Consider the following 26,911-nt stretch of genomic DNA (forward strand, 5'->3'; position numbering starts at 1 on the left):
TCTGAGAAAGGAAGCAGAGTGGTTAACAATATAGAAACATTTCTAAAAACATATGACTAAAACAAATAAGAGTACATAAACTAACAACATATAAAACAGTATAACAAATAGTTGATAATAATACAATTTACCTAACAATGTCCCTCCCCTCAAATTCCTCAGAAATAGAAGACAAATATAAATAAAAAAAGGATTTTAGTGAAGCTGAGCGAATGCTGGAGAGTTTGACAGGCTGCTTACCTAAAGGTTGTTGGTTTGAGTCCATCTTTCTGTGTTTTGATTAAAATAAAGGAAAAATTAAAGTAAAATTGTTAAAGTTCAGGACTCAAACCTGTGGACTCTTCAGTCCACTTCTTATTCCTCTGAGCTACTGCTCAAAACAACAAAAAAATGTTTTTGGTGTAAATCGCCAAATTTTTACACAAATTTTTTGAAAAATCTGCCAAGAGAAGAAATAAACAGGAAAAGTGTTGATCAGAGGATTGGTGGCTGCTTCAGGTCTTCAGATTCTCTTCAGCGACTCGTTCAGCTCCAGACCTTCATCTGTTCAGCAGTAAATCCACCAGCAGGACTCGGCTTCTCACAGACTGAAGCTTTATTTCATCTTTACACACAAATACTTTCAACTTCAGAGGGAACAATTAAAGCCCGACAAGCCATGCAGAGTCACAGTTTATACAAACAGGAGTTTTCTGAGTCTTCATCAGCGATGAAGGTCAGTTGGACTAAAGCAGAGTTCTGCAGCTCATTAGGATGAAAAATCACAAAGTTTAAAAAAAGAAAATAAAAATATACAGATTTAAAATTTATTTTTCATTGAATAACAGAATTTAACTTCCACAACAAAATGACATTAAAACTATTTAAGTAACTAAATCTGATAAAAATAAAAATCACATTTTGAAGATGTTTCACTCGAACCTTTTTCTACAATATTAGAAATAAAAGATGCAAATAAGCAAATATTTATGTTTCTTCTAAAAAAAATAACAGAATAAACATTTTTATCAATGTTTATCAATACAGTGTAGAACTGATCTCCTGATTATGTTTTCAATTAATCAATTAATAATTGGTGCTTAATAAGAGATTTTTTTTTTACATAATTTGAACCTGATTACCTAAAACTGTAGCTTAATGAGTTTTGGGTAGAAATATTTACAAACAGGATTTTATTTAATCTTTAATGTAAAATTATAGATTTTTTTGTTCAGTTTTGATTTAATTCCATCTGAATGGTTGTTCAGTATTGACTCAAATAAACTTTTTGAGTCAATACTGCAGTTACTGATTAATTGATTACCAAATTAGCTGACTATGATTTTAATAATTAATCATTTTATTTATATCAATTTTTCTTGATATTAAATTGGAAACAATGTGCAAATATAAACATCCTATATAAGAAAATGTGACCATCATCTTCTGAGGAGGTTTTGTGTTTTTCTTTATAATAATAAAACCTTAAAGTAAAAATAAAATATTTTCTCTTTAACAGTTAAAACAGATTAAATGAAGTAAATATTTAAAAGATGGTCGTTTGATGAGAACGCTGAGCGCAAACGGGCCGAGCAAAACCACCAGGAGGGACGAAGGACCAGAACCAGAACCAGGACCAGGACCAGGACCAGAACCAGGACCAGAACCAGGACCAGGACCAGAACCAGGACCAGGACCAGGACCAGGACCAGGACCAGGACCAGGAGGGAGAAACGGCATCAGATCGTCTTCAGTTCTCACCCTGAAACTCTGAGCTCATCTGTGGAGAAAACAAGAACTAATTAATTCATCTGAAACGGAACCAGTTCAGTTCAGAACCGTTCGTGTTCAAAGTTCCCAAACTAAAACCTCTGAGCCACCAGGAGGCGCCAGAGCTGCAAGTTCTGCCTCATTTCAGGAAAATTAAAATGCATCTTTATCTGAAGTTCTCAGATTTATTACATCTGTAATACGACGGATTATTAGAGCCACGTTATGAAAATAAAAATAAAATTACAAGAATAAAGTCAAAATAAAACTAGAATAAAGTCGTAGGATTATTTCTCAGATATGTTATGAGAAAGCCATAAAATGTTACCTTTATTCTCATTTATATTTTTTTATTTGTATTTTTTTCTAAGTGTGGCCCTAACACTCTGTCGTACTTGAAAAACTAAAACCTTGTTATAAATAATAAACTTTAAAGTTTAACTTTGGCTAACGCTGTTAGCCGCCGCTGACGGGACGACTGGAATAATTGATGAGCTGCCAATAATTTCATTAACCAGAATTAGATCTACAACCAACTAGATGTTTAAAATACCACAATTTACATTTAACTTTATATTTTGGTCCTTCTGATGATGTAATTTTCAAATATTAAATGATTTCATCAGATTCTTTTAACAAATACTTTTTCACTCTTGAGTAAAATATGTTGAAGTATTTCTACTCTAACTTCAGTGCAACATTTGGTTCCTGTTCCCATCTGAACATTTCAATATTTTCTAATTATTTTCCACCAAATTTCACCAATAAACTGATAAATTTATGGCAGGTAAAGCAGTTCAGGTCCTCCAGGTAAGGAGTGTTTACTGTCCTATGATTGGTCAGCTGCTAACCAATCCAGTGGATTTATTGACGGATTAACCGTCCAAACCAAAGGTTGCTCAATCTGTGGTTCAGTTGCCAAGAAGAGGACGAAGCTCAAAGTGTTTGGGTCGACCATGCAGGACTACAGGAGCTACAACCAACATGCAGCAACACTTTACCTGAGGGACAAAGTCCTGCAGGTCCATCTAGAGACAGGAGACGGACAAATTCAGAGCAGGACAGGGGGACAAGGTCAGAGGGCGTCGCTACAGCAACAGTCAGTGTCACCTCATTCATACTGTCAACTAAATTTACACTAACAGGACAGTTATCCACTTATGCTAACAGCTAAATAACTGTTAGCATCTTAACTGTTAGCAAAAACAAAAACACTGAAAATGTTGAAAAACCAGCAGTAGTTTAGTGGATGGATTGTTTTAAAGGTTTATTCTGTCAGTTCATCTCCTCTATAGTTTCTATAAGCACCTTTAATGTTTCTTTTTAAATAAAATTATTATAAAATATGAATTTAAAGCTTCCATATCTCGGGATGTTAATATTGGCTGCACTACACAATGTCTACCAGCAGGAGGCGCCTCTGGAGCATCGCTGCTCTCACATCGTTTTAACAGAAACTCAGATTTTCCTGAACTTTTCGGCTCTAAAATCCCTTTTTGTCAGTGAGGAGGTCAGATTCTGGCTGTGAGGAAGAGGAATGTGTGTTTCAGGGTCTGGACAGATTTAAATCAGACATCTGGAGCTGAATGAAGGACTCACCACAGCATCAATGTCTCTGGGACTTACAATTCGCTCCAGCACCTTGTAGTCGTCAGGAGACATGGGCATCATGTTGTCCTGCAGTCTGGACGGGTGTCTGACCAACAACAAAGCTGTTAGTCAATTTTTATCACATTTCAGACTGAAAACATCACTTTATAAAATGACAAACTGTCAAAAAAGAAAATATTTGATTCTAAATCACAAAGAAAACATTTTTACTGCACCCAAACTTTCTTTAAATCACAAAATGACTTTTTGAAATGTCAAAAAGTGCAGCTACGTCATAAATGAAAGGAAAAGAACAACAAAGTAGGAAACTTGCAGCAAGGCGGCAAAGTTTCTGTTGTAAAGTAACTTAATTGACCCCAGAACCATTCTGGGGTCAGAACGACTGGTTCCTCTCCTCCTTCATCAGAAACATGGCTGAATGACAATAATGAAGCAATCGTACTAATTGAATCAGCGCCTCCTACGTGTAATTCTTTAAGTGAGAACAGAAAACACAAAAAACCAGAACCAAACGAGGAGAAGCAGCATTCAGTTTCTATGCACCACAAATTTGGAACAAACTTCCAGAAAACTGTAAAACAGCTGAAACACTGAGAGCCTTTAAATCTGAACTCTGAACCCACCTGTTTAGAGCTGCTTATGGCTACATTAGGGTTAGAGTCCCTCGAGTAAAACGGGGTTTAGAGTCTCAGCTAAACGGCGTTTAACTAAAGTCCTAAAAGAGGTGAAGGTTTTAATGTTATCTTGTTTAATCTTTTTTTTAAAATCTCTTTCTCTTTCTAACTGTTTATTCATTGTCACATGCTGTTTTTTTATTATGTAAAGCACTTTGAAATGCCTTGCTGCTGAAATGTGCTATACAAATAAAATTGTATTGATTGATTGATTAGTGCTTCAGTTACTAAAAGTAACTTAAAGCTACAAGATAAAAATAAATGGTTTGTTTTAAATGATTCTTTTAGATATTCAGTTATTAAAATATGTAAAAGCTTCTTACTAAAACGTTAATCTCTCTCTTTATGGTAAAACCTCTGATCTTACACTTCAGAGACGGAGATGAGCTCCGTCTTCATGTAGCCGTGGGCCTCCTGGACGTCCGTGTCCATCGGCTCTGGAGCTGCAACAGAACCAGAACATTAACGGGTCCGATCGGGTCTTTCCAAGCGGTGGGATGAATCGGCGCGGCTCTCACTCTCTGAGGGTTTGGGGTAGTACTTCCCGAAGGCCTTGTCCTTGGGGACGTCGGGGTAGAGGAAGCGCAGCGGGTTCTCCGGGATGTTCTCCACGGCCATCACCTTGTAGGTGCGGATGATGTCGGGCAGCGACACGGCCGACAGCTCCTTCTTGGTGTACGGCTCCACCGAGTGATAGACGGGCTTATCTGGAAAAACAGAAACACGTTACAGCTGCAGCTTGTGCTCCAATGGGGGCCCAGCAGAGTCCTTTCACAATAAAAGCCCGGCCTGCGTTACCGTGGACGTCGTGCTCGATCCAGGTGAAGGTGATGGCGCCCTCCTTGCTGCTCTCGCTGAACCTCAGCAGGAACGTCCCGGGGCATTTGTTACTCAGCAGCGCCTTCTCCCTCTCCTTGCTGATGAAGCCCATGATGCAGCTGCACGCAGGACCAGACTGTAACCATGGAAACGCAGCAGCAGCAGCACCGACGGTGCTTCCGGCGGCGCTTACCCGTCGTTCCACAGCGACAGCAGGTGTCTCTTGATCAGGTCCAGGATTCCTTCGATCCACAGCCAGAAGGGGAACGATTTCTCATTGGCGCTCTGCTGCAGAGACGACAAACACATGAACCAGATCCGCCCGGCAACGACCCCGACGACGACCCCGGAGGCTCACCTTGCAGAACTTGGTCCAGGGAATCGTCCCGTCTGGATTCCTCTGAGCTTTTGCTCCTGCCAACAAAACAATCATGTTAAACATCAGAACCAGAAACCCGATAATCTGGTCGGAACCAGAGACTTTTCACATAGTTTGGAGATTAAAGTCTAGAAATCTGGAAATAATCCAGAGAAAAACCAGGAAGAAATAAAATCTGAACACATAAAAATATCAAGTTAATTCAGGACGAAAGAAGGAAAAATTAAAGAAAAATGAAGTGAGAATAAACCCAATATCTGGTTCTGTTCTGGTTCTGACCCAGCAGCTTGTCGGCCAGCATGTTGAGCTGCTCCTGGTTCAGGCCTCTCTTGGTGACGGAGGAGAACTGCCAGCTCAGCACCTCGGACAGCTGGGACCACTTGGCGGACGGCGGCGACAGGAAGAACTTGAGGTTCTGTTGGACAGAGCAGGTCGTGAGCATCGGGTTGGCGCCGAGGAGGAAGAGGAGGACGAAGAGCGGGCCTTACTCTGGGTTCTGTGGTCAGCATGTTGTACCAGAGGATGGAGGCCCAGCCGCTGGGCAGCTGGCAGACGTTGGAGATGACGACGAGGGGCAGAGCCATGGCCTGGAACACACACAGGGTTCAGTTCTATGGGCCGACCCGGTTCTGGAGCCCGGCTCCGGGTTCCGCTCACCTCCACCTTGATGTGGAGTCCTGGAGAACCGGACTGGTTCAGGTGCAGCTCCGACTCGAAGCTGAGCGAGTGAAGCTCCTCGGTGACGATCAGCGGACCCTGAGGGACACGGAAGGAAACGGGTCAGACAGAACCGAGCCGGACCAGAACCCACCGACCGACCCGGTGGAGTCAGGAGGTTCTGCAGGTTCACATCTGAGTTTAAACCAAACCCGACTGAATGACCTCAGATTAAGAGTCAAATTTAGGCCTGATGCAGGTCTTATTAGGGTTGCCATGGTAACAACACTTTGAGTCTAGATTGATTCTGTGAAAAAAAACACTTATAGATCTACAACTAACTATTGATTATTCTATCGATTTTTCTTCAAAGAAAAAGAAAAATTTCAAACTAATTTTGCACAATTTTCATTTAAGTCGTTTTTATACATTAGAAATATATTTAAAAAGCCAACAAACACTTTCAATCATTTTTGAAATAAATTTTTTTTAACATTTTATTGGTTAAAATCCAATTCCAATAATTGCATCTTCTGATAATTTTTTTTTTAATCTTTAATGCAAAATGTTTATATTTTTGTACAATTGTGTCTTAATTACTCCTCTAAGTTGTTCTTTCAGTAAATGGTCTTTTTTTACATTAATTACTAAATTAGTTATTATTTCACTGGTTGAACAGACGAACTCTCTCACCTCGTTGGTTCTGTTTCCGGCCAGTTTCTGCTCCTTCAGTTGCTGCACAAATTAAAAAATTTTACATTTCAGATTAAAAACATTTTTCACAACAATAACAGTCTAGATATGACATTTTAATGTTTTATATGATAAAAATCAAACTTTAATCAGTTTTCTCACTCAGGCTGAAACACTTAGTGTAATATCCAACATGACCACAAGGGGGCGACATGTTTCTGCAGCTTCTCTTACATTTTATTGTTTCTTGACCTTTTTGTTTGTATATTTAGATTACAGGAGCTTTATCATTTCCACCATCAGTCTGATTTGTTTTGTTGATATAAATAATAAAACATGTCATTTTTATTTGTATCAAATCTAAACCATCTTATTAAATCAGACGTTGTTTCTGTTCCTCACCAGATGCCTGAACTCGGCCGCCAGGCTGCCGTTGGACTCCTCCATGTTCATCACCTTGGTGTTCGTTCCCAGGATGTTGAACTTACGGAACCTGGAAACAGACGCCATGTTTCCTTTGACTTTCGAAATGTTGACCTTTGACCTCTGGAAACATTTATTGGGTGTTTATATTTACAAAAAGTGTGACAGCGCTGATAAAAATGAGGAAAAATGATTTCAAATCTCCTTTTCTACCTTTAAATTGATCCATTTTCTGAACAATTTGGACAGAAATGAAGCTTCTCTGTCTTTAATCAGGTTTTTGTGTTTTATCAGATGCTAAAGCTAACCCGGCAGGATGCGGCTGTTTCCTAGGTAACGGGTAAAGTTTCAGACGTACCCTTTCTTCTCTGTGACGTCCCTGTGGGAAACAAACGGCAGAGTTATTGTTGCAGACAGAAGCGGTTTGAACTCATCCACATGAGCTCAGCTTACTTATCGAACACGGCTTTGACTTTGAGCTGGTAGTTGAACTCATGAAGCTTCACCAGGAACCTGAACACAGACAGGAAGTCAGACGGTCAGGTGAAGAAGAAGTGACTTCCTGCTGAGCTTTCCGGTCGCATTCAGAGCAGTTTGGTTCTCACCGGAGCTTCACGGTGAACTGGACGCCCGTCTTCAGCACCAGCGGTCTCTGTGGGTGTGTGGGCATGCAGGGCTGCCGCTCCACCACCAGAGAGCTGCAAACACAAGCAGACGCCATGTTGGCTCGGCAGCAGCTGCGGCTCAGAGGACGGGTCGGAGTCGTACCTGGACAGCAGGTTCTTCAGCAGGTCCAGAGCGCGGTTCTCCAGGTGGCTCTTCTTCTGGGAGATCGGGTCGTTTTCGTACGTGAACTTCTGCTCCAGCTCCAGCATCTTGTTCAGGTGCTGCCGGACCTGCTGCAGCGACTCGGCGACGGCGGTGAACCTGCAGCAGGAGAAACAAACAGGAAGACGCAGACGGAGAAAACGCTTTTTTAGCTCCTAGAGTTAAAAAAATTACTTAAATAATGATGGATTATGGTGGAAAAAACAACATTTCCTACAGATGAATTTGTAGGAAATGTTGAAAATTCCAAACGTAGAAAAATAAATAAACTTTTTCTGATTAAAACTAATTAATTTTAAGATGTTTTTCCGGTAAAATTGCATCAATATTCCTATAATTAAACAAAAAATTTAATAGTTATGCTCTTATCCTCCATCGTATTCATTCCTTTTATCCAGAAGGAATGGATAAAATAAAATAAACCTTTAAAAAATATTTTCTATCACTTCAAAATCAGAAATAAGATCTGGTATGAGAAAACTAATGATTGGAAATCAGATTTGCTATAAAATAAAATAAATGAACAAACAAATTAATTTAAAAATAATTGTAAAAATCTGAGATAAGGTTTGAAAAGAAAAAAAAAATCTGAAAATCAACTGGCATGAGAAAACCATTCACTAGATATTTGATATAAAAAAACAAAATAAATACATAAAAAAATTTGAAATAAGATCTGGGATGAAAAAAGTAACAATAAGAAATCAGATTTGCTACAAAAAAAAATAAAGAAAAAAATGGAAAGAGATTCTAAGATTTGGTTTGAGGAAACCAATAATTGTAAATCAGATTAGATCTAAAGCTCAGCATGTAAATGATATTTAAACTCAGTGTTTATATGACGTTTATCTCAGCGCGCCGCCGCTGCCTCACCAGTTCTGCAGCTGGTCCACGCAGGCGTTGGGCGGGCCGCCGATGCAGGCGATCTGCTGCCGCTGCTTCCACTCCGGCAGCTCCTCGTTGATCAGGTCTTGGATTAAACTCTGGGTGAGGTTGAGCAGCTCGCTCAGGAAGGACACCACCTCCTGCCACACAAAGCGCATCGTCAGTCTACGGGCCTCCACAGGAAACGCTGCAGAGCGCGGCGACGGCGACTCTCACGTGGCGTTTCTGCTTCAGCTCGATGCACATCCTGGTCGTGTTGAACTTCTCCTTCTCCAGCTCCTTCGCCGACATGCCGTTCAGCTCGTTCTCTGCAGGAGGGAAGCTCACATCAGCTGCACAACGAATGTTACACATGGAGGAACATAAACATGGCGACACAGTTCGAGTGAACATACGCAAATTTGACCTGCTGGGAAAATGTGCAGCAAATTGTCATAAAAACAGATTTAACTGGACGATAAATTGTCCCAGAAGTTACAGCGATATATAGTAATGTTGTTTTGAGAGTCTGAAAGAGCAAAAAACTTTAGATTATATTGAACTTTTAATAGAGGAACTGGTTAAGATATTCTATTTATCCACAACAACAAAATCCGGTCGGATGATGCTGGACCAGAACCCGTCCTGCTTACGGTTCTTCAGCGTGTTCATCTTGAAGTCGTACTCGTCCTGCAGGTCCTCCAGGTTCTTCAGCATCTGATCCATGAACTGGAGGAGAAAAACTGGACCTTTAATGAGGTTTAAACAGAAACCGACACGATGAATGAGCAGCTTTAATCTGAGTTCATCAAACCTGAACTTTGTCTTTCAGCTCCTTCACTTTGTTGTCCAGCTTCTGCTTCTCCACCACCATGGCCGACACGGCTCCTTCTCCTTCCTGCTGCAGAAACGGCATCAGATTAGTGAGGATCTCAGGATTTTACCATGTGCAAAAAATACAGAACTAACTGGAAACTTGGCGCCACTGTCTGCACATTTTGTCAGAAACACAGAAGAAGCAGCTAGCAGCAGCTAGCAGCAGCTAGCAGCAGCTAGCCACGTCTGCTAACTCAAAAATATTTAAATCAGTGGAAGGAGATTTAGATTATTTAGCAGTTTTTGATGAAACAATTAGTCAATTATTGGAATAATTGTCAACTAATTTAGTTGTTGATTCAATGTTAATTGCCATATATAGGCCTTAAAATGTGCTATTAACTAGAAAAAAAACTTCTCTTTAAAATGTTGTAAATAACCTTTAATGGTTAAAAATCTTCTTTAATCGATTAGTCTGATTTTTTTAAATCAGACTAATCGACTACTATAATCATTCTTAGCTGCAGCACTATTTTTTTTATTTGCAATATGATCAGTTAACTTTTGGATAAATTTGGTTAAAGTGGAAAAAATGATAAATTTGCAGGTTTTTACCTCGGCTTCCTTCGCACAGACCAAGATCTTCTGCTCCTCCTTCAGGTTCCTGGAGATGATCATCGCCATGGTAACGGGGTCCTCCTGGAAGCGATCCTGCAGACAGACGGACGCCGGTCAGAGCGCGTTAACCTCTGACCCCTGGGCGGCGGCGGCGTCTCCGACCTGCAGGTTCCTCTTGATCTTGCGGAAGTTGTGCTGCTGCAGGAAGTTGCTCTCCAGAGCGAAGCGGCTGTGCTGGTCGTCCAGCTGCGCCAGCAGGTCGTGGAAGCGGATGGTGGCCAGCGAGTCCTGCACCGCCACCGTATCCCTGACGACGAGCAGGAAGAAAACAACATGGAGGCTTCCAATTTGAATGAATATGCGTTATAACAATATTCCTTTGGGATCAATAAAGTTTCAGAATTTGTTCATGTTTCTCACAGGAAAATTCAAACACTTTTCAAGGTAAGTTTTCAAACTTTTCCAGCCACAAACCTTAGACATAAAAACATTAAAATGATCTTAAGACACAATTATGTCTTATTAGTTGGGTAGTAACAATTAAGAGAAAATGTACTTTCAGGAGTATTTTCTTTGATATTTTTATGAAGTATTGCTGCTGGTACGTGAACAAACTTGGACTGAAGCAGAATCAGCTCCTTACCAGTCGATGCTCTCGATCCACCTGCTCAGGTACTGCCGGATGTCCATGGGGAAGGAGTCATCGTACAGCTGGTCCACCTGCTCCAGGTACTTACTGTCCAGCATCTGCAGCTGGCACCACTGCGCCATCTGGTGGCCACAAGCAGCAGCTGCATCAGGACTCACTAACTTAATTAGAGAAACTGGCAGTGTTGCAGTACTCGGTCTCGATCTCGGTCTTGTCTCGGTCTCGGGCTCTGAGGACTCGGCATTTTATTTCAAGACCAGTCGAGACCGTAACTGTGAAAATATCACTAAACGTGCAGCACATTATCCAGTTTATTTGTTAACATCTTTGCTTTCACTGGATGCAAAACGATTAAAATCCAACCAATTACGTGTTTCTGTTACTCCTCTCTCCCCCTCCCCCCACCTTTCACTCGCACGCGGCGCTCCAGGACATGCGCAGTGGTTTTCTCTCAGCGGCAGAAAATGTTTGTCTAATCGTCAGTAATATAATAGCGCTGCATAAATAGTAAGAAATCCGATGGCCACAGCTAACTCAACAGCGCTTCGCTTTCACAGACGGTGGGGACAACGTCTAACTATTTTCGTCACTTAGAAAAGTAGCTCAAAGAAGGTAAGATCCGATGACGTGATGTTAGCAAAGCTAGCTGTACAGAGACACATAAGAATTGTGATGAAAAAAAGTCACTCACTGCCTGAATTATTGTGCGGAGGTGTTGACTGACTTGTCACATATATGTGACAACGCTGTGTCCAAAAATCTGCAATATATTGACGCGACATTCAGGAACAGTAGATTTATCTGCTCGTCTCTTTACTTATTAGATAGAACTGGAGTCCTGAGAGCCGTTGTTCTATCAGATTACCATACGATGTCAGAATAGCAAACATGCAGTGAGTACCAGGCCTGCGCATGCGCATTAAGAAGTCCGACCATCAGAGTTGTCAGTTCACCATACGCAACAAGTTATGACGAAAATAAGTCATTCAGTTGTTTTCCATGATAACTATATAGATATACATGTGTTGTCATGGTTTCAAAGTGTATTTAAAGCAGGTCTGGCTGCAGCTGGAGTCAACTACAACACACGCCCGTGTAAAACTCATTAACCTACTTAACCGCTAAGTCAGGATGCCATACAACTGTTAATAAAGTGTATGATGATCTATGTCATGATTCTATGTTGCTAATTAAATAAAATTATATGGTAATGACGTGTCTGACAGATATAGCAGTGAGTTTGCTAAGCGTGTGACGATCTGACATCGTATACTGACCTGACAGAACAGAGCAACATGGACAAACACCCAGGGTGTTATCTATTTAGGGATGGCACAAGACCACCGCGGAGCGTTGCACAAAGATGGAAGCATAGCAGAACCAAGAGTTTGTTCTGCTTTTAATATTGGTTAAATTTATTAAGTATTTAATATCTAGGTGTTTTTATGGGAATATGGATCTTTCAGATCAATTTGAGAAGTAATTTTGATCATATTTCACATTTTATCGTTTCATGTAGCGTGGGGCGCTGGTCTTGATCTTGACTTGGTCTTATCTCGGTCTCGATACACTCTGGTCTTGACCACAACACTGGAAACTGGAACCTATTTCTGCTCTAAAATGTCAACATGTCATCAATTAATCAATTTCAGGAGCTTAATCTGTAGACAAAATAAACAATTAGATATTTATGATGTATGTTTTAATATCTGTTTTAGTATTTAGGATAATAACGAGCCAATAATTATTTTTATCAGCAGTTCTATTCTCTCAAAGCTTCTGACATTGTTAAAATCTCACCAGACCTGGTTATTTTTGGCCCCAGAGGGAGAAATTATTAGGAAACTAGAAAGCTCCTCCTTAATAGTATTTCATCAGAAACTGAAAGCTAAAAGGAACCTGCTATAAGCAGCTGAGGAAGATGCTCTGTTACACTGCGATCGGTGGCCGAGAGGCCAAAAAACACCGAAAAATAAAATAAAACACCCTTTTGTCTGCTTACAAACTAAATCACGCTTTCTCAAATCCCCAGTTGTACTTTAAACAATAAATAAAAGCAGTGTGCAACAATCCTTTAAGTATTTTGGTTTAATTTTTCAGTTCATGTAGTTTTAAAACAGCGGAATATCCCTTTAAAGCTAACCAGATGCATGTATTTACTGTCCTACCTGTTAGCTAGCAGCAGCTGTTCAGGTGGGCGGTGATGAAACATATTCGCATATTAAACATTAATTAACACCGACAACACAGCAAAGCACTTCTACTGCCAAAATGTATCCATATAAGGCATAAAACTAGACATTTTTTATTTTCTCAAACTTGTCTGGAACTACAAACTTCAGCAACTAGCTTACCCGAGTGTTTTGTTTTGCTAATAAAAATACACGTGCATCATAAAACGCTTCCACTGTTAGTCAGACAGGTGAATAAACTTACTTTTTCGTCTGTGGAAGGTTATTATATCGCCGATAAAACAGGTTTTATTTCCTGAAAGCTTGTTCTGTTACAAGAACGCTAGCTGAGTCCTCCTGTCAGCTTCACGTCTCCTTTCCATTGATGAAACCTAGCTAACAGTTCTCATCCAATCACACCGGAGAATCGACTACAGGCTCCCGCCTACTTCCTGGTCTTAGCCAATCGGAAGAAGAAAAAGCGGCTGTTCCGACAATCATCACATACATGCACAATAACAATATCTTAACACCAGTTTTTTACGCAGGAGCTTCATTTCACAGATTTTACCTCACGGTTAGGATAAACCCGGTACTTTTTGTATTTTAGATTAATCAGATTGCATTTTAAATAAATTTTCGAGCGTCAGGTAAAAAACAATTTATATTTTAGGGGGAGGGAAGACAGTTAAGAGAACAGCTTGGGGAAATCACGTGTTTTCAGAGAAAGAAGGTAAAACTGCGTCAAGTCCGAAACTGAAACTTAAGGAGAAAATACACAATATACAGAATAAATGGTAGTTTGTCCAAAACTAAACACAAACCAAATTTGCTAGAGTTTTATATAAAAAAAATGTAGTGACTTTCGTTAAAATAAATTCTTTTATATTTATGGTAACTAGCTTAGCCGATTTAAATTAATCAGATTGCGTTTGAAATAAATTTTCGAGCGTCAGGTAAAAAACAATTATCTCGCCGTGAAAACAGGTGAATTACTATTTTCTGTTTAGGGGTAGAGGGATGGTTATTTAAACCATAAATCTATATGGAAAACAGTTACATTGTTATAAATGTTTTACTTTCAAATGACATGAACTAATTCAGTTCACTTTTTCTAAACATTCAGCCAGAAATACAGCAGATGGTTTAAGCTAAAACATGTGTTAGACTGGCCTAATCAAAGTCCCGACCTAAGTCAGTGGCAAAACCTGAACATCGACTGAAATTGGAGTATTTTTGCAAAGAATGGGTGAAAATATCAGTGTTTAATTATGGATGAAAATATCACTGTTTAATTATGCAACACTGATGGAAACATACCTCAAAATATTTGCAGGTGGTGCTGCAAAAACAGTCGATTCTGACTATCGACTTTATAAGCAAATTCACACCAAAGTTTTCATATTTTTATTTGGAAAACATGCAGAAAATATGCAAAAATCAATAAGAAAACACACAAAAACATGACTATTGATAGAAAAGCAATCAGACTTTACAAAATAATCAAAGGTCTTTACTCAGATTTTTCAAAAAGTGATTTTGCTTCCAATAAAATCAAATGAAACATAAAAAAATTGTGCAAATAAAATAAACTGGCCTTGGCAAATATCAACTCAGCTGATGTTTTAAACAGGAAATGCATTCAGACTCCTTTGGCTGAACTTACTTCTTAAATTGAGTAAGTTGTGACACAAAAAGGAAACATTTTAGTGACAAGAAGACAGGATGGGAATCAACATGGCTGAAAGGTTATTTTATTATCAATTTATCTCCAGAAACTGGTTTTAAATGCAAAGTTTGATAGAAAAGAAAGATTTGACGGAAATGTACAACTTGTAACGTATTCTATTCACATCTTAAATCGAAAACAAAGAAAGGAGTTTTTAACTTTAATAAAAGGACAGAATGTGATTTTTAGAATCAAACCTGTTTAAAGTTATCAGTGATGTGAATCTGAGTTTCAGCAGAACAAAGTCTTTTCGGGTCACAAACCCCCATGAAGACAACAACAGTCAGGACATCTGCTCTGGGCGTTAAACTGGGATGGCGCCTCCAACTGGGATCCCAGTTTCTGCTCCGACACTGATCCATGTTTAGCTCTCCCCGGAAAATTATGCATTAAATGTTTCATGTCGGCTCAAAACATCAACAATCCACATTTCTTCCAGACAAAAGCCTCAAGCTGGGCTGCAGTTCTCCAGATCCACCACTAGATGCTGCTGTGCTGCATCTAGACAGCACAGATCGCTGCAGAACAAAAATGATTATCAGCGTTACAATAAATCAGAATGTTCATTTTTAGGCCAAATATTTTAACAATTTGCAGGTTTGTGTGTAAATATAACAAGATTACATATTTCCTTCACCTCTGATGATCTTCTGAACAAGGCGCAGCGAGAAATGAGCAAACAGACAAAAGGTGGCGAGTCATTCGGTTCATGTTTTCAAAATAAGGAGGACATCCTGCGGGCTGTGCTCTGGTCAAGGCTCAAATCAGGACAGGCAGCAGCAGGAAGCCTCGTTTCAGACACCAAATCTATTCAAGGTCCAAACTTCTTCAGTCTCACAAACACAAAACCAAAACTCCAGGATTTGTGGTGAAAATACTGAGAAACAAATATATAAATTTAACAGGAATTTAAAATAAAAAATCCTGCAGGTTAACTGTTCAGTTTATTACAAGTGCAAACTCAGATGTGATCAACTCACATTAAGGTGCAACGCATGAGACAAACTCAGTTTCTCATATTTATATGTATTGAGCAGCAAAAACGTTAAAATAAAAATCATCTATTTGAATAAAAATAAACCATTTTCCTCCACAACAGGCTGAATTATTAATGTTTATCTGTGGAAACAATAATGGGAAAACCTAGTCATATTTAATTTTGGCTCCTAAAACATCCTCAATCTTATAGTTTGGTCTCATAACAGTCAAAATATTTAATCCACTCTATTTATAGTCATATTTATAACGGCATATCAGGGCCACAGTAGATACAAAAAATAAATTCTGCCAACAAATATCTGAACTCAAAAAGTCAAAAATTTGCAAGAAAAATATCAAGTTAATCTCTGAAATTTTCTGAAAAAAGCATGGAAATTTCTGAGCTCCAGAAGTTTAAAATTTACGAGAACAAACTCATAAATGTGTAGGTTAATCTCAGAAATAAATGGTAAAGAAAAGACCTGAAAATTACTGATATCCAAAATTTGAAAATTTTGAAAAAAAAAATAAAAATAAAAATAAATAAATATATGAATAAAATTTGAGATTAATCTCACAAATACTCAAGAAAGCAACTTGAAAAACTCTGAGGTCCAAAAGAAAATAGACTTACAAGGAAAAAAAATTGGGATTAACTTCATAAATGTTCCATAAAAAACATGGACATTTCTCAGATCCAGAAGTTTAATTTCTTTTACTTTTGCAACTCCGAAAATTTCCAAAATTTGAAAACGGTAAATTTCTGAGATTAATTTCAAATCAAATTAATGTGAAACTCATTATGATTTACTTTCTCATAATTTTTATTTTACTTTTGGAGCTCACACATTTCCAAGTTGTTTCTAGATAAAAACTTCTGGATCTCAGCAATGTCTTTATTTTATTTATTTTTTCCTGAGATTGACCTCAAAATTTCCCAGTTTTCTCCTGCAAATATTGTAGATTTAGAGCTCAGAGGTTAACAAGAGATTAATCCAAACATTTCTGAGTTTTCTGGCAGAAATTGACTTCTTTTCTATAATGGCCCCAACTAGTCATTGTAAATATTTGATCTCCTTTAAATTCTCCTTTTAAATTACTGCGTTTTGTTTGGCAGTCTTCAGGATGACGGCCATTCCTTCAGATGCTTCGTTCATGAACAGGTTCTCCAGGCGCTGATTTATTTTTCTCGGTAAACGAACCTTCGTCTTCACGAGCAGCCACAGTTGTCCACCACCATGGACGGGATCTTCCCGTAGATGATCTGCTCCTTGCGGTTGAAGTAAAGCATGTTTATGGGCGACATCTTGGTGGGCGTGCAGCAGGGCCCGGTGGAGCCGCGCGGGTTGGCCTTGTTCACCAGGTGTGCGTGCGGATACTGCTGCAGGTGGAGGAACTCGCACTCCCCTGAGCAGTAGTTGGCGCGGTAACGTTTGGGGGCGATGATCCAGTCCCAGCCGAACTCCTCGAAGTCGACGGTGAGCGGGTAGCGGCAGCAGCGGGTCTCTGAGGATTCCTCGTCGCAGTCCAGTCCGGAGTCTCGCCGGGAGCGCTTAGAGCTGTCCAGGATCTTCACTTCGATGAACGGTTGCTGGAAGGAAAACAAACATTTTAGACGCCATGCAGGAAATTGCAAGATTAATCTCTGAATTGGAAAAGTCAAATCAGAAAGCTGGATGTCAGACTTTGGAAGGACAGACGCTGAGTTTCCGTTACAAAAAACTGTGTCAATATTTCACTAATGTAAGAACTCTGAAATTTCTGAGTTCCAAAAGTTTAAAATTTACAAAAGAAAAACTCTGAAATTTCCAGATTAATGTCTGATGTTTTCTGGTAAAGACATGGACATTTCTGAGTTCTAAAACTTTAAAATTTACACGAAAGAACCTTAGAAATTTTGACATTAATCTCTCAAATATGCCAGAAAGAACTTGGAAAATTCTGAGATCCAAAAGTTGAACATTCACCAAAATAACTCAGAAATGTTGAGATGAAATCCAGATATAAATGTTCAAGAAAAAAAAAACTGAATGTTTCTGAGATCCAAAAGTGAAAAAAAAAAATTACTTGTGCATCTCAAAAAAATTCAAAAAGCTGAGTTTTCATTACAAATGTGAACAAAACTTTGTCAATATTTCACCAATGAAGAAAAAACACAATTTAACAACTGCTGAAACACAATTAAAAATAACATTTATTAACTTTTTTTTTTGATTAAATTATTTTTGTTTATCAAAAATATGAAACTTTTTTTAACAAAATTTGAACCAGCTGCACTGCAAAGACACAAAACCTTACCAAATGTTTAGTTTCTAGTGCAAATATTTTATTAGGCTTGAAATAAGACAAAAATAACTTACAAGTAACTTTTCAGCAAGTTATTGGGGATTGTTTTAAGACAATAATTCCTCAATATTGATGAAAAATGAATAGCTCCACTGGCAGATTATTTCACTTGTAGGAAGGGAAAAATATCTTACTGTAAGTGAAATAATCTGCAAGTGGAACCAGTAATGTTTCACCATCAATATTAAGGATGAATATTATCTTAAAATAAGCTCCTGTATCTTCCTGAGAAGTTACTTGTAAGTTAGTTTTGTCTTATTTCAATTAATTACTGCTCTTAGGGAGTTGTTTCTCAACAAAAGGATTTTATTTGACTCTGTATCCTCCAGTTAAACAACTAAGGATTGATTAATGATCACTACTGAGACGTAAATGAACCGGGTCTTCTCACCAGTCCCTCCTCTCCAGGCTCTGCTGATGTGACGGCCAGGTCTTCTCCCCGGCTGCTGAAGGCGTTGATCTCCAGGCCGTAGCTGCTCTCCGGCTGCCGCAGCCAGGCCTGCAGCAGGGACTTGATGTCGATGCTCTGCCAGGAGCTGGCTCCGGCCTCCGTGTCGACCTTCAGGGAGCGGACCCGGACCCGCGTGCCGTTCCCCTCCCTGGCCGGCCGGAGGCGCGACACCTGCAGGAAGACGGTGGTGACGGCGAGGGACGGCCGCAGGTGAACCCACAGCTGGGCGCTCAGGATGTTCTTAGGCTGGATCTTTGGACTGAGGCTGAACAGGCAGCAGGAGGAAAGCTGCTCTGCAGGGACGGGATTGGCTGGAAGAGACAGAGGTGGGGAGAGGAAACGAGAACTGTAGTGAAGTGAGAGGGAAATGGAGCCTGTATTTGGTAAAAAGAAATAAAAAATGTGACTAAAAATATTTTAAAAAAATTACATCATCAGATGGACCAAAATATACATCTAAGTGGAAATATTGTTTTAAAACTAAATGAAAATAATTCATATAGATGGGCAATCAGGGAGGTATAAAATAATATATATAAAACATTACAATATACAGTCAGGCAAAAGAAATAATTTTCCAAATCAATTTCTTTCAGCATAAAAAATAAAACCTCAGTATAGATGAAATGTAGCTCATTTTATCTAGTTACATTTACTTCAATAACTTTTTGTTTTAAATGTACTTTTATAGTATTTTTACTGCGCTGTACTTTTTACGTTTACTTGAGTAATTGTATTGTGAAGTATTTCTGTTCTTATTTGAGTAATATTTCTGCTGGTTTTCTACTTTTTGAATAAAAACCAAAAATGTTTTAACCAAAAATTCACCAGACACAGACCTGCAGTTTTTGTTAAAGTTTCATAAATTTTTATTTTTTTATTTTATTTTATTTTATTAAAACTGAATTGGAAATTTTTTTTGTTACTTATTTGTTTTTGGTCCGTCTGATGTATTTTTTAAATATTAAATGATTGATAATTTGATCAGTTTGTCAGTATTTGACTAACATTTTTACCAAAAACTTTTTACTACTACTCTGTTGAAGTACTGCCTCTCTTACTCAGGTATAATCTACTCGACCCACCACTTTCTGTTCTTAAAGTTTTCATTGCATTTCTGCTCTAAATCCAGGCTGACTAACGCACAGACTTCGCTTTCCCCCACTTACGCTTCGTTGCCATGGTGATGATGGTCTCGGTCGTGGCGTGCTCCTCGTCCTCCACCCGCGGGTCGTACTGGTCCAGCAGCTGCGTCAGAGGCGGCGCCTTGGGGATGAGCTGGCGGATCATGTCCCGGCTGATGTTGGGCGCCTGCTCCAGCCGCAGGATGCTGAGGATCTGCGAGCGGATGCTGTGGAGCCGCAGCTGCTTGCTGTGCTCCCGGAAGTCGCAGGCTGAGCACTGCTCCAAGCTCTCCGCCAGCAGCTTGGAGGTCTGGTTCATCTCCATGGCGCGGCCCGCAGACAGGACGGCGGCGAGGGAGAGGAAGAGGAGCATCCTGCGGAGAGGAAGGAGAGAGTGACTCTGAATTGAGGCTGGACTCCCGACTTTATGATTGGCTGCCAAAGGACTTTTTTTTTTGTGGAAGTGATTTTTAAAGAGGCAGAAGGAGAGAGAGCAGATTCATTTGCAGAAGTGGAACTCCAGAGATCCTGATGAAATGTTTTCCACCTGGCAGCAGGGAAATCCTGGATCTTTCTCCAAAGATGTCAGAAGACTTCAGTTCTTGGAAGTTAAATTTCCTGATTGAGGGATTTCAAAAGTACAGCATAGTAAAAATACTCCTAAATATATGTATATTTTTATTCCAAAATGGTTACTTACATAAATGTAACTACCAACTTGACTATAAAACAAATGATCTTAATAAATACTGGAAACACATCGAGCATCTTCATAACATAAAAGTTTCCTAACAAAGAAAATTGATATTTTCCTTTTATGCATAAGTTTCCTTCTGATTATTTAACATTTAACAACTTGAACTAAAATCTGACCACATTCAGAGATTAAATCGTAAACATAAACGGAGCAGCCGAACCCACTTGCCTACATTTTTATGTCAATCCAAAAAGTGAACCAAGATATTCACTTTTTCCCCTTATTTCATGTAGTTTCAATCAATCTGCCAGCATTTTATTGTATTAAGTTCAAACTTGTTCTTACATTTTTAGTGGAAAACTTTGCTTTTTAAGCCACTAAATGAGGGTTTTGTAGCATCAGAACTATTTTATATCAGATTCTGCACAGATGTTGAGTGTATTGGTGAGGCGGGATATAAAAGTCATCTTTCCTCATGAAATAATTTTAATTTATTGGAATAATCCAGGAGCAGAAATCTTTTCGGAGTCACATTTCAGCTCTCCTGTGCCACCTGCTGGTTGAATTGGTCACTGCAGGTTAACGTTTCTTCAAAACGCGCAACAGGACTCCCTTTACACATCTTTTATTTTAATTTTATTGTTTTAAACTTCCAAAATGTCGTCTTTGTTTTGAAGGGTTGGTATCTTGAGCCTTTTTTTGTGTGTGGTCTACTCAGAGGAACTACCCATTGCATCCTGGGAAGTGTAGTAGAAATGCATAAATCAGAGTTGATCAAAACAGTTGTGTTTTGCTTTTAGAGTAAAATAAATTTGCCACATAGAAGTCTGTTCAGACATGAAAGCACAGTGTAAACAAGCCACAAATGTTACATTTATTCTGGCTACAAACGTTTCATTCAAACATGACAGGAGGCTGTTCAATAATTGGAAAGGTTGGTTGTAAGGGGAGGAGCTGCGTCACACCCACACATCACCTGGGCTGAAATGTTCAGTAAAATGAACCAACGCCTCCAACTAGGCTTTGTTATTAAAATGCTGAAGTGTCTATTTAACACCTGCTATTAATTTAAGTTTAATTAAAGGCATCATGTTTACAACAATAACAAAACTTCATATGTGGATTGAAACAAAAATGTTTCAGTTTATTTCATAAAAGCAGAAAGCAGGATGCATTTTCTTTATATTTCATAAAAGCTGCTGGAATACAAAATAACTGAATAATCACAGTTACAATGGGTTTAATGTAATATAAAACACACTGGAAAGTTTTAATATTTCCTAATTTCTTTTCTTCTTTGGTCGGAGCGAGATCAGCCTGTAAGACAAATAAAGAAAAATTAGTTTTTCCATTTCACATATGTTTGTTGTTTCCATGTCAGGCTGAACAGACGGTCCACAGAACTAGTTTTCCTTGATTTATCTGTTCCCATCATGACGTGTAATCATGTCTGAATGTCACATCCTGATTGGCTCATAAAGTTCAAACACTTTACAAGAGGAGGGACTCAATTCAGATTTAATTAAGTTAACTGCAGAATAAGTATTGGAAACCATATGTTCACAAAATAAACGTTTTCAATTCAAAACCATTTTTGCTTCCAAATTATTGAATAAACAATTATTAAATAAATGTTTTCCCTCTTCTATTCAGGTTATGGCCGCCCTAAATCTCGTCAGTGACAATAGGCGAGAGCGGTCCATGAGGCGTCTATACTTATATTATGTCTATGATTGATAGCGGTTGCTGCTTGTGCGTTAGATTTAGGAGCGTACCAGAAACATGAATACAAAGGTTCCGGCTTGGGACTTTTGTATGTGAAAACAACAACAACAAACAAAAAAAAAAACAAATAAGTGTTGATATCAATGTATTAAATTAATAAAAAGTAAGACGTCTTGTCTGAGGAAGGAAGGTCAGAGAAAACAGAAAGTGGCTAAAATAGAGCTCAAAGTTGGGTAGAGAGCAAAGCTGACTGAAATAAATAAATCACCTGTTTTGACTCCTCTACCAGCGTCCACCACGTCCACGACCATGCCCGTGGCCATGACCGTGGCCGTGTCCATGGCCGTGGCCATGCTTGCGGTCGCCGCTGCCGCTTCGCTTCCGTTCGCGGCTGCCGCTGCGCTTCCGTTCGCGGCTGCCGCTGCGCTTCCGTTCGCGGCTGCCGCTTCGCTTGCCGCTACCGCTGCGTCTCTCAGGACTGTGTCTGTCCTTGTCATGATCACGGTCCCGGTCATCATGTCTGTCTTGGTCGCGGTCCCGGTCATGATCCCGATCACGATCATCGTGTCGGTTGCGGTCGCGGTCATCATGTCTGTCTTGGTCACGGTCACGATCTCGGTCCCGGTCGCGGTCATCATGTCGGTCCCGGTTATCGTCAAGAGCAAGATCCAGATCTAAGTCAGGTATGCCCTTTCCCTTGTCCCCATGATCTCTGTTGTCTCCTCCATGGCGGCCATCTTGTCCATGGTCTGAACCATGACCCCCATCGCCTCTGTGAGAGGGCTTGTCTCCCGGTTGGGGGCCCAGGTCATAGCCTGATGGGTGCTCATCTGAGAATGTATCAGTAAAAAGTCAATTTCAAATTTAAAAAAAAAAAATATATATATATCCTAAAAAAGTACAGAAATAAGAGTTTTATTTACCAGAGGTGCCGCTGAACATGTCTGTCTCTGCTACAGATGATCCGTTGACAACAAACTTGTAAATAAAAGAAAACAAGGCGTTGGCCTCTGGTGTTACAGCGAAACCAGTTCAACAAGAACCAGGGATAATTATAGGCTTCAGATTTTAGTGTGCAGCACCAACATGACATCTTAGACAAAGAATCATAATTTAATACTGAAATGTTCCAGCTTAACAAAAAGCAAACATCTTTTTCCTTCATATATTCAAGCTTAAATGAAAGCTTTGCTTCCACGTTGAGCTAAAGTTATGCATTTTTCAATCAAAGAAAACACACAACATTCCTGGCTTCATTAACGCTGGTGCAGAAAGAGCTAACTCCATTAATCCCGCAGGTTTATCTAAAAACATGTTGAGAAACTGTCCGGTAACTGGAGAGTAAGAGAGTACTTACATGATGTGAACAGCAACCGACGGTTCTGCCTTCTGTCACTGAAGAGACGATGCGCTCAAAAGCGGTGCACGCTTCCTGGCAAGACTGGATTTTTGTCCCGGTGAGTCACTACTGGCTGTTGAAGGGGGAAGGTGTTTCCATGTGAAACACAAATTTAAAAAATAATAATAAATGGACATGTTTCATGTGCAATCAGACTAAACATGTTGCTTTAGCGCTGTATCTATAGCTAAAGCAAATAACTCTCAATAAGATGCATGCAACAACGTGTATCAGTGAGAGATTAGAAAAGCTATGTAAGAAGGTAGGCAGACTGCAGTAAAAGTCAGAAAACATCATGGAATATTTGAACCAATCAGCTCACTGATAGGAAACCAGGAAATTACACCAATTTCCCAGTTTCATTCACCTTCAGAGAGCAGAATGTGCTGAGAGGGAAAAAAAGAAAACATGAATTTTGTTCATTCATCACCAAAACCAAAGAAATCTACAGATATGTCAAGCTGGCTAAATTACTACACTGTAAACAACAAAAAATGTCTCTAATTAAATACTGATAGCTGTGGTTGCCAGAATTTTACCGCATTTATACAGTAAAATTTGTATTATTCCATTTCTATTATTTGTTCCTACAGTAAAACCACAGTTGCCTGTATTTTATCATAAATCAGAAACGTTTTCTTTTGCAGTGTAGCTACTGTCGGTTGATCTTTGTACATCATGAAACCTTTTCTTCTCAAAGCTAATACTGGTTTCCTGCTCACACATCTGGACAGATTCACTCCACAGTAAAGACTAATGTTCATAAGAAACTTCCTAAGGGGGTTTAGGAAGTTCTACAAGGGGAATGGGTTTTAATGTTTTTATCTTTTTAACCTTTTTTTTCTTCTTATTCAAAAAAATTCTCTTTGGCTTTCTAACTGCTTATTCATTGTCACATGCTGTTTTGTATTTTAATTATGTAAAGCACTTTGAAATGCCTTGCTGCTGAAATGTGCTATACAAATAAAATTTGATCGATCGAATAAGACTGACATTATTTGTTTATATTTGATATTCTATGTTGAATATTGCGATGAATGTGGATTTTCTACTGTGGCAAAAACAGCAACATCAGTTTGAGAGTAAAACTAAGAAAACAAAGTTTATATATTTTTCATACTTTTGCTTTGGCTGATCTGAACTCCAGATATTGAGCTGATTTGCCCAACTTTATGTCTCCCTGAAAAAAGTGAAAGAACAGACCTTCAGACTGCATGTTTCAACAGGCACCAAGAATCTCTCCAGGAGGAAACACACAGCAGGAATGGCACCTGGAGTTCTTCATGGACTCCTTGAGTTTTACTTTAATGCTTATACCTGCAGAAAATCCAAAATCCTGCGATTCCTTCACCGATGCATTCATGACATTCCCTCTTTGTCCCTCAGTGTAAAGATGTTTGTGTTTCCGCTGAGAGGTAATTGAGGAAAAGTTTGGAAACCTTGGCTCAGGAGAATGTGAAGGTTTTTTCCCACACCTGATGGTCCGGTAGATCCAGTTCGATTGGGAACCAAAACTGAAACATTTTTAGAAAAATGAAAATGTTCCAAACTCCAGTCCTGACTCTTATGAAGAGTGAAGAATGCCAAATGACAAAAAGTAACTTATGAAATAATTACTTAAATGTGTAATTAATTTATTAAAACTCTTCACTCCACATATATCCTCCATAATTTGATCCATAAACCTATATTTATGGATAAGTTTATCCAGGGGTGAAAGTAGTTTTAAATTATTGGGGGTACTATATAAAAATTAATGAAAATTAATAAAAAATAAATATAATAGGTCACAGACTGTTCCTAGCACTGTGCAATGATTAATACATGAGTAATCCTAATGAATTAATAGTAATTAAAATAATAGTGGATAAAAGGCTTCAGAACATTTATACCACAGCAGGTATGGAAAACCACAAAAGCAAAAATTAAATCATATACAAATCTATTAATCTCTCCATGTTAAATAAATAAAAAGTATAATGTTTTATTTAAATATTTATGTCAGCTTGAGTCATGCAGAGCTGAGCTGATCATTTCCATAGCAACAATCAGAAGCAAGACGTTGCTCCAGAAGTCCAGTGAGCTCACTGATGAGGTCATAGACGTACATCACAGTAGATCAAAGAAGTTCTAATGCTTGAATTCTGGAATCTCTAAGCATCAGTCAGGATCCAGACATTTCTTGGACTTTGAGATTTGTATACAGCAACAATGTTCGGTTTTGCGACGGCGATTGTTCCCCTGATATTCCCGGTTGGTTGGGGCATTGGATATGCCGTGACCACCGGGATGAAGAAGGTATGTGATCGTTTCTTTCCTGGGAAGGATGGCAAAGAAGAAAACCACAAGACTGAAGAGGACGATCTATTTTGGACAGGATTTCCATCCACTTGCGAAAAACAAACCGACCCGGCTGGGGAGGTTTGTCCTGTAAAGGCTTTGGACGATGGGACCGCGGACTCCATCTCGTCCTCTGTACGAGACAGTACAGAGGACGACTGTACTGTCTCTGGACAAACCGACCCGGCTGGGGAGGTTTGTCCAGAGACGATGGTACACGATGGAGGTGAGACAACAGTCGCAGAAAAATCTGACCCGGCTGGGGAAGATTTGTCTGCGGCTGATCTCGCAGCCAAAGCTGAAGAAACAGCCACAGCTTTGGTTTCCCTGGTCCCATCACTTTTCTTGCAGAAGAATCCTCTGAAGGGGACTTTTACAGGGTCCTTTGAATTACAACGTTCCCCGGACGGGGAACGTTGTAATTCAAATGAAAACAGCGTTTCTTGTTTGTCCAGAACACCACGTCTAAATTTAAAGATTTCCGTTGGTGTCGAGGTTTCAAATTCCCCTAGATCAGTAGATAGTGTTGACTCGGATCTCCCAGATGTAGGGAGGACAGCATCTGCAGGACCCGGACAAGCTGAGGAGAACTTTTTCAAGTTCTCCAATGAGCTCCAGAACAGCTGGGTGAACGTTGCTTTCCAGAGCATCTTGAACCTGAGCGTCACCAAGCGGTGTCTCGCTCAGGAAAGGGTTTTTCTGGAGGCATCGTCCATCCCCAGCTGTGGGAGGCTCATACACTCAGCTGTCCGTCAGCCCGGCAAACATTTTTGTCAACAAGACCTTTCCCCAGTTCTGATGGAGCTGAGCGAGAGGAAGCTCCCATCAGATGTGGGGAAGGACTATGATATAAAAAGTTTGCTGGAGTCTGTTCTGGTCTGGTTGGACTCGTTTGGCGGCGACACAGATAGACAGATGTATGACAACGACTTCTGCTCTAACTGTGGAGCCACTTCCCTCAGGCTCCTGAACAACGGCGCCATGATTGCTCTTCCACCGATACTATTTTCAACCAGTATATCCATACTGCTGGAGTACTGGTTGGATTTAGCATGCAAGCGCCGTTGTTCAGGCTGCGGGTCACCCTGGCAGAAAAAACACTGTCTGACCGATAACAAGGTCCTGGTGTTTTTTCTGCACAGGGTGACCAGGAGGTACCAAACAAGAGCCA

At 39.5% G+C, this 26,911-nt stretch overlaps 2 protein-coding genes across 12 annotated transcripts; both read right to left on the bottom strand.

Moving 5' to 3' along the window:
- Positions 1 to 577: 577 nt before the first annotated feature.
- LOC148160612 (signal transducer and activator of transcription 1-alpha/beta-like) lies at positions 578 to 13,346 on the bottom strand. 11 transcript variants are annotated; one of them, XM_088003800.1, is made up of 26 exons: positions 13,217 to 13,346; positions 10,775 to 10,902; positions 10,294 to 10,438; positions 10,129 to 10,224; positions 9,512 to 9,598; positions 9,351 to 9,426; positions 8,935 to 9,026; positions 8,707 to 8,858; positions 7,774 to 7,932; positions 7,611 to 7,703; positions 7,459 to 7,518; positions 7,364 to 7,384; positions 6,985 to 7,075; positions 6,583 to 6,624; positions 5,890 to 5,988; positions 5,721 to 5,819; positions 5,512 to 5,647; positions 5,212 to 5,267; positions 5,047 to 5,141; positions 4,833 to 4,972; positions 4,553 to 4,741; positions 4,402 to 4,477; positions 3,349 to 3,445; positions 2,751 to 2,777; positions 1,699 to 1,759; positions 578 to 1,608 (listed from the first exon to the last, which is right to left on the bottom strand). In XM_088003800.1, exons 2-25 carry the CDS (start codon positions 10,900 to 10,902, stop codon positions 1,730 to 1,732), a joined length of 2,286 nt encoding a protein of 761 aa, XP_087859926.1. In that variant the 5' UTR covers positions 13,217 to 13,346; the 3' UTR covers positions 578 to 1,608; positions 1,699 to 1,729. The 11 variants fall into 11 exon arrangements, with proteins under 11 accessions (XP_087859926.1, XP_087859935.1, XP_087859928.1 ...); XM_088003809.1 differs by having other exon boundaries at positions 578 to 1,759; positions 5,047 to 5,138; positions 9,512 to 9,595; XM_088003802.1 differs by having other exon boundaries at positions 578 to 1,759; positions 9,512 to 9,595.
- Positions 13,347 to 14,343: 997 nt separating this feature from the next.
- LOC106909974 (growth/differentiation factor 8-like) lies at positions 14,344 to 22,410 on the bottom strand. The gene is made up of 4 exons (XM_014976504.2): positions 22,270 to 22,410; positions 19,625 to 21,593; positions 18,396 to 18,766; positions 14,344 to 17,249 (listed from the first exon to the last, which is right to left on the bottom strand). The coding sequence occupies exons 2-4, from the start codon at positions 19,950 to 19,952 to the stop codon at positions 16,869 to 16,871; spliced, it is 1,080 nt and encodes a 359-aa protein (XP_014831990.2). The 5' UTR covers positions 19,953 to 21,593; positions 22,270 to 22,410; the 3' UTR covers positions 14,344 to 16,868.
- Positions 22,411 to 26,911: the final 4,501 nt, after the last annotated feature.

The sequence above is a fragment of the Poecilia mexicana genome, unplaced genomic scaffold (assembly GCF_051168715.1).
Source record: "Poecilia mexicana isolate PSO_F unplaced genomic scaffold, ASM5116871v1 scaffold_2, whole genome shotgun sequence".
Taxonomy (NCBI): domain Eukaryota; kingdom Metazoa; phylum Chordata; class Actinopteri; order Cyprinodontiformes; family Poeciliidae; genus Poecilia; species Poecilia mexicana.

Coding starts and splice junctions, on each gene's coding strand:
- LOC148160612 (XM_088003800.1), bottom strand. CDS start 10,902: ATGGCGCAGTGGTGCCAGCTGCAGATGCTGGACAGTAAGTACCTGGAG. Junction 8,859..8,934: donor AGCTGAAGCAGAAACGCCAC/GTGAGAGTCGCC, acceptor TTTGTGTGGCAG/GAGGTGGTGTCCTTCCTGAG. Junction 5,142..5,211: donor CCTGGACCAAGTTCTGCAAG/GTGAGCCTCCGG, acceptor TCGTCTCTGCAG/CAGAGCGCCAATGAGAAATC.
- LOC106909974 (XM_014976504.2), bottom strand. CDS start 19,952: ATGCTCCTCTTCCTCTCCCTCGCCGCCGTCCTGTCTGCGGGCCGCGCC. Junction 18,767..19,624: donor CATCACCATGGCAACGAAGC/GTAAGTGGGGGA, acceptor TGTCTCTTCCAG/CCAATCCCGTCCCTGCAGAG. Junction 17,250..18,395: donor AGCCTGGAGAGGAGGGACTG/GTGAGAAGACCC, acceptor TTTTCCTTCCAG/CAACCGTTCATCGAAGTGAA.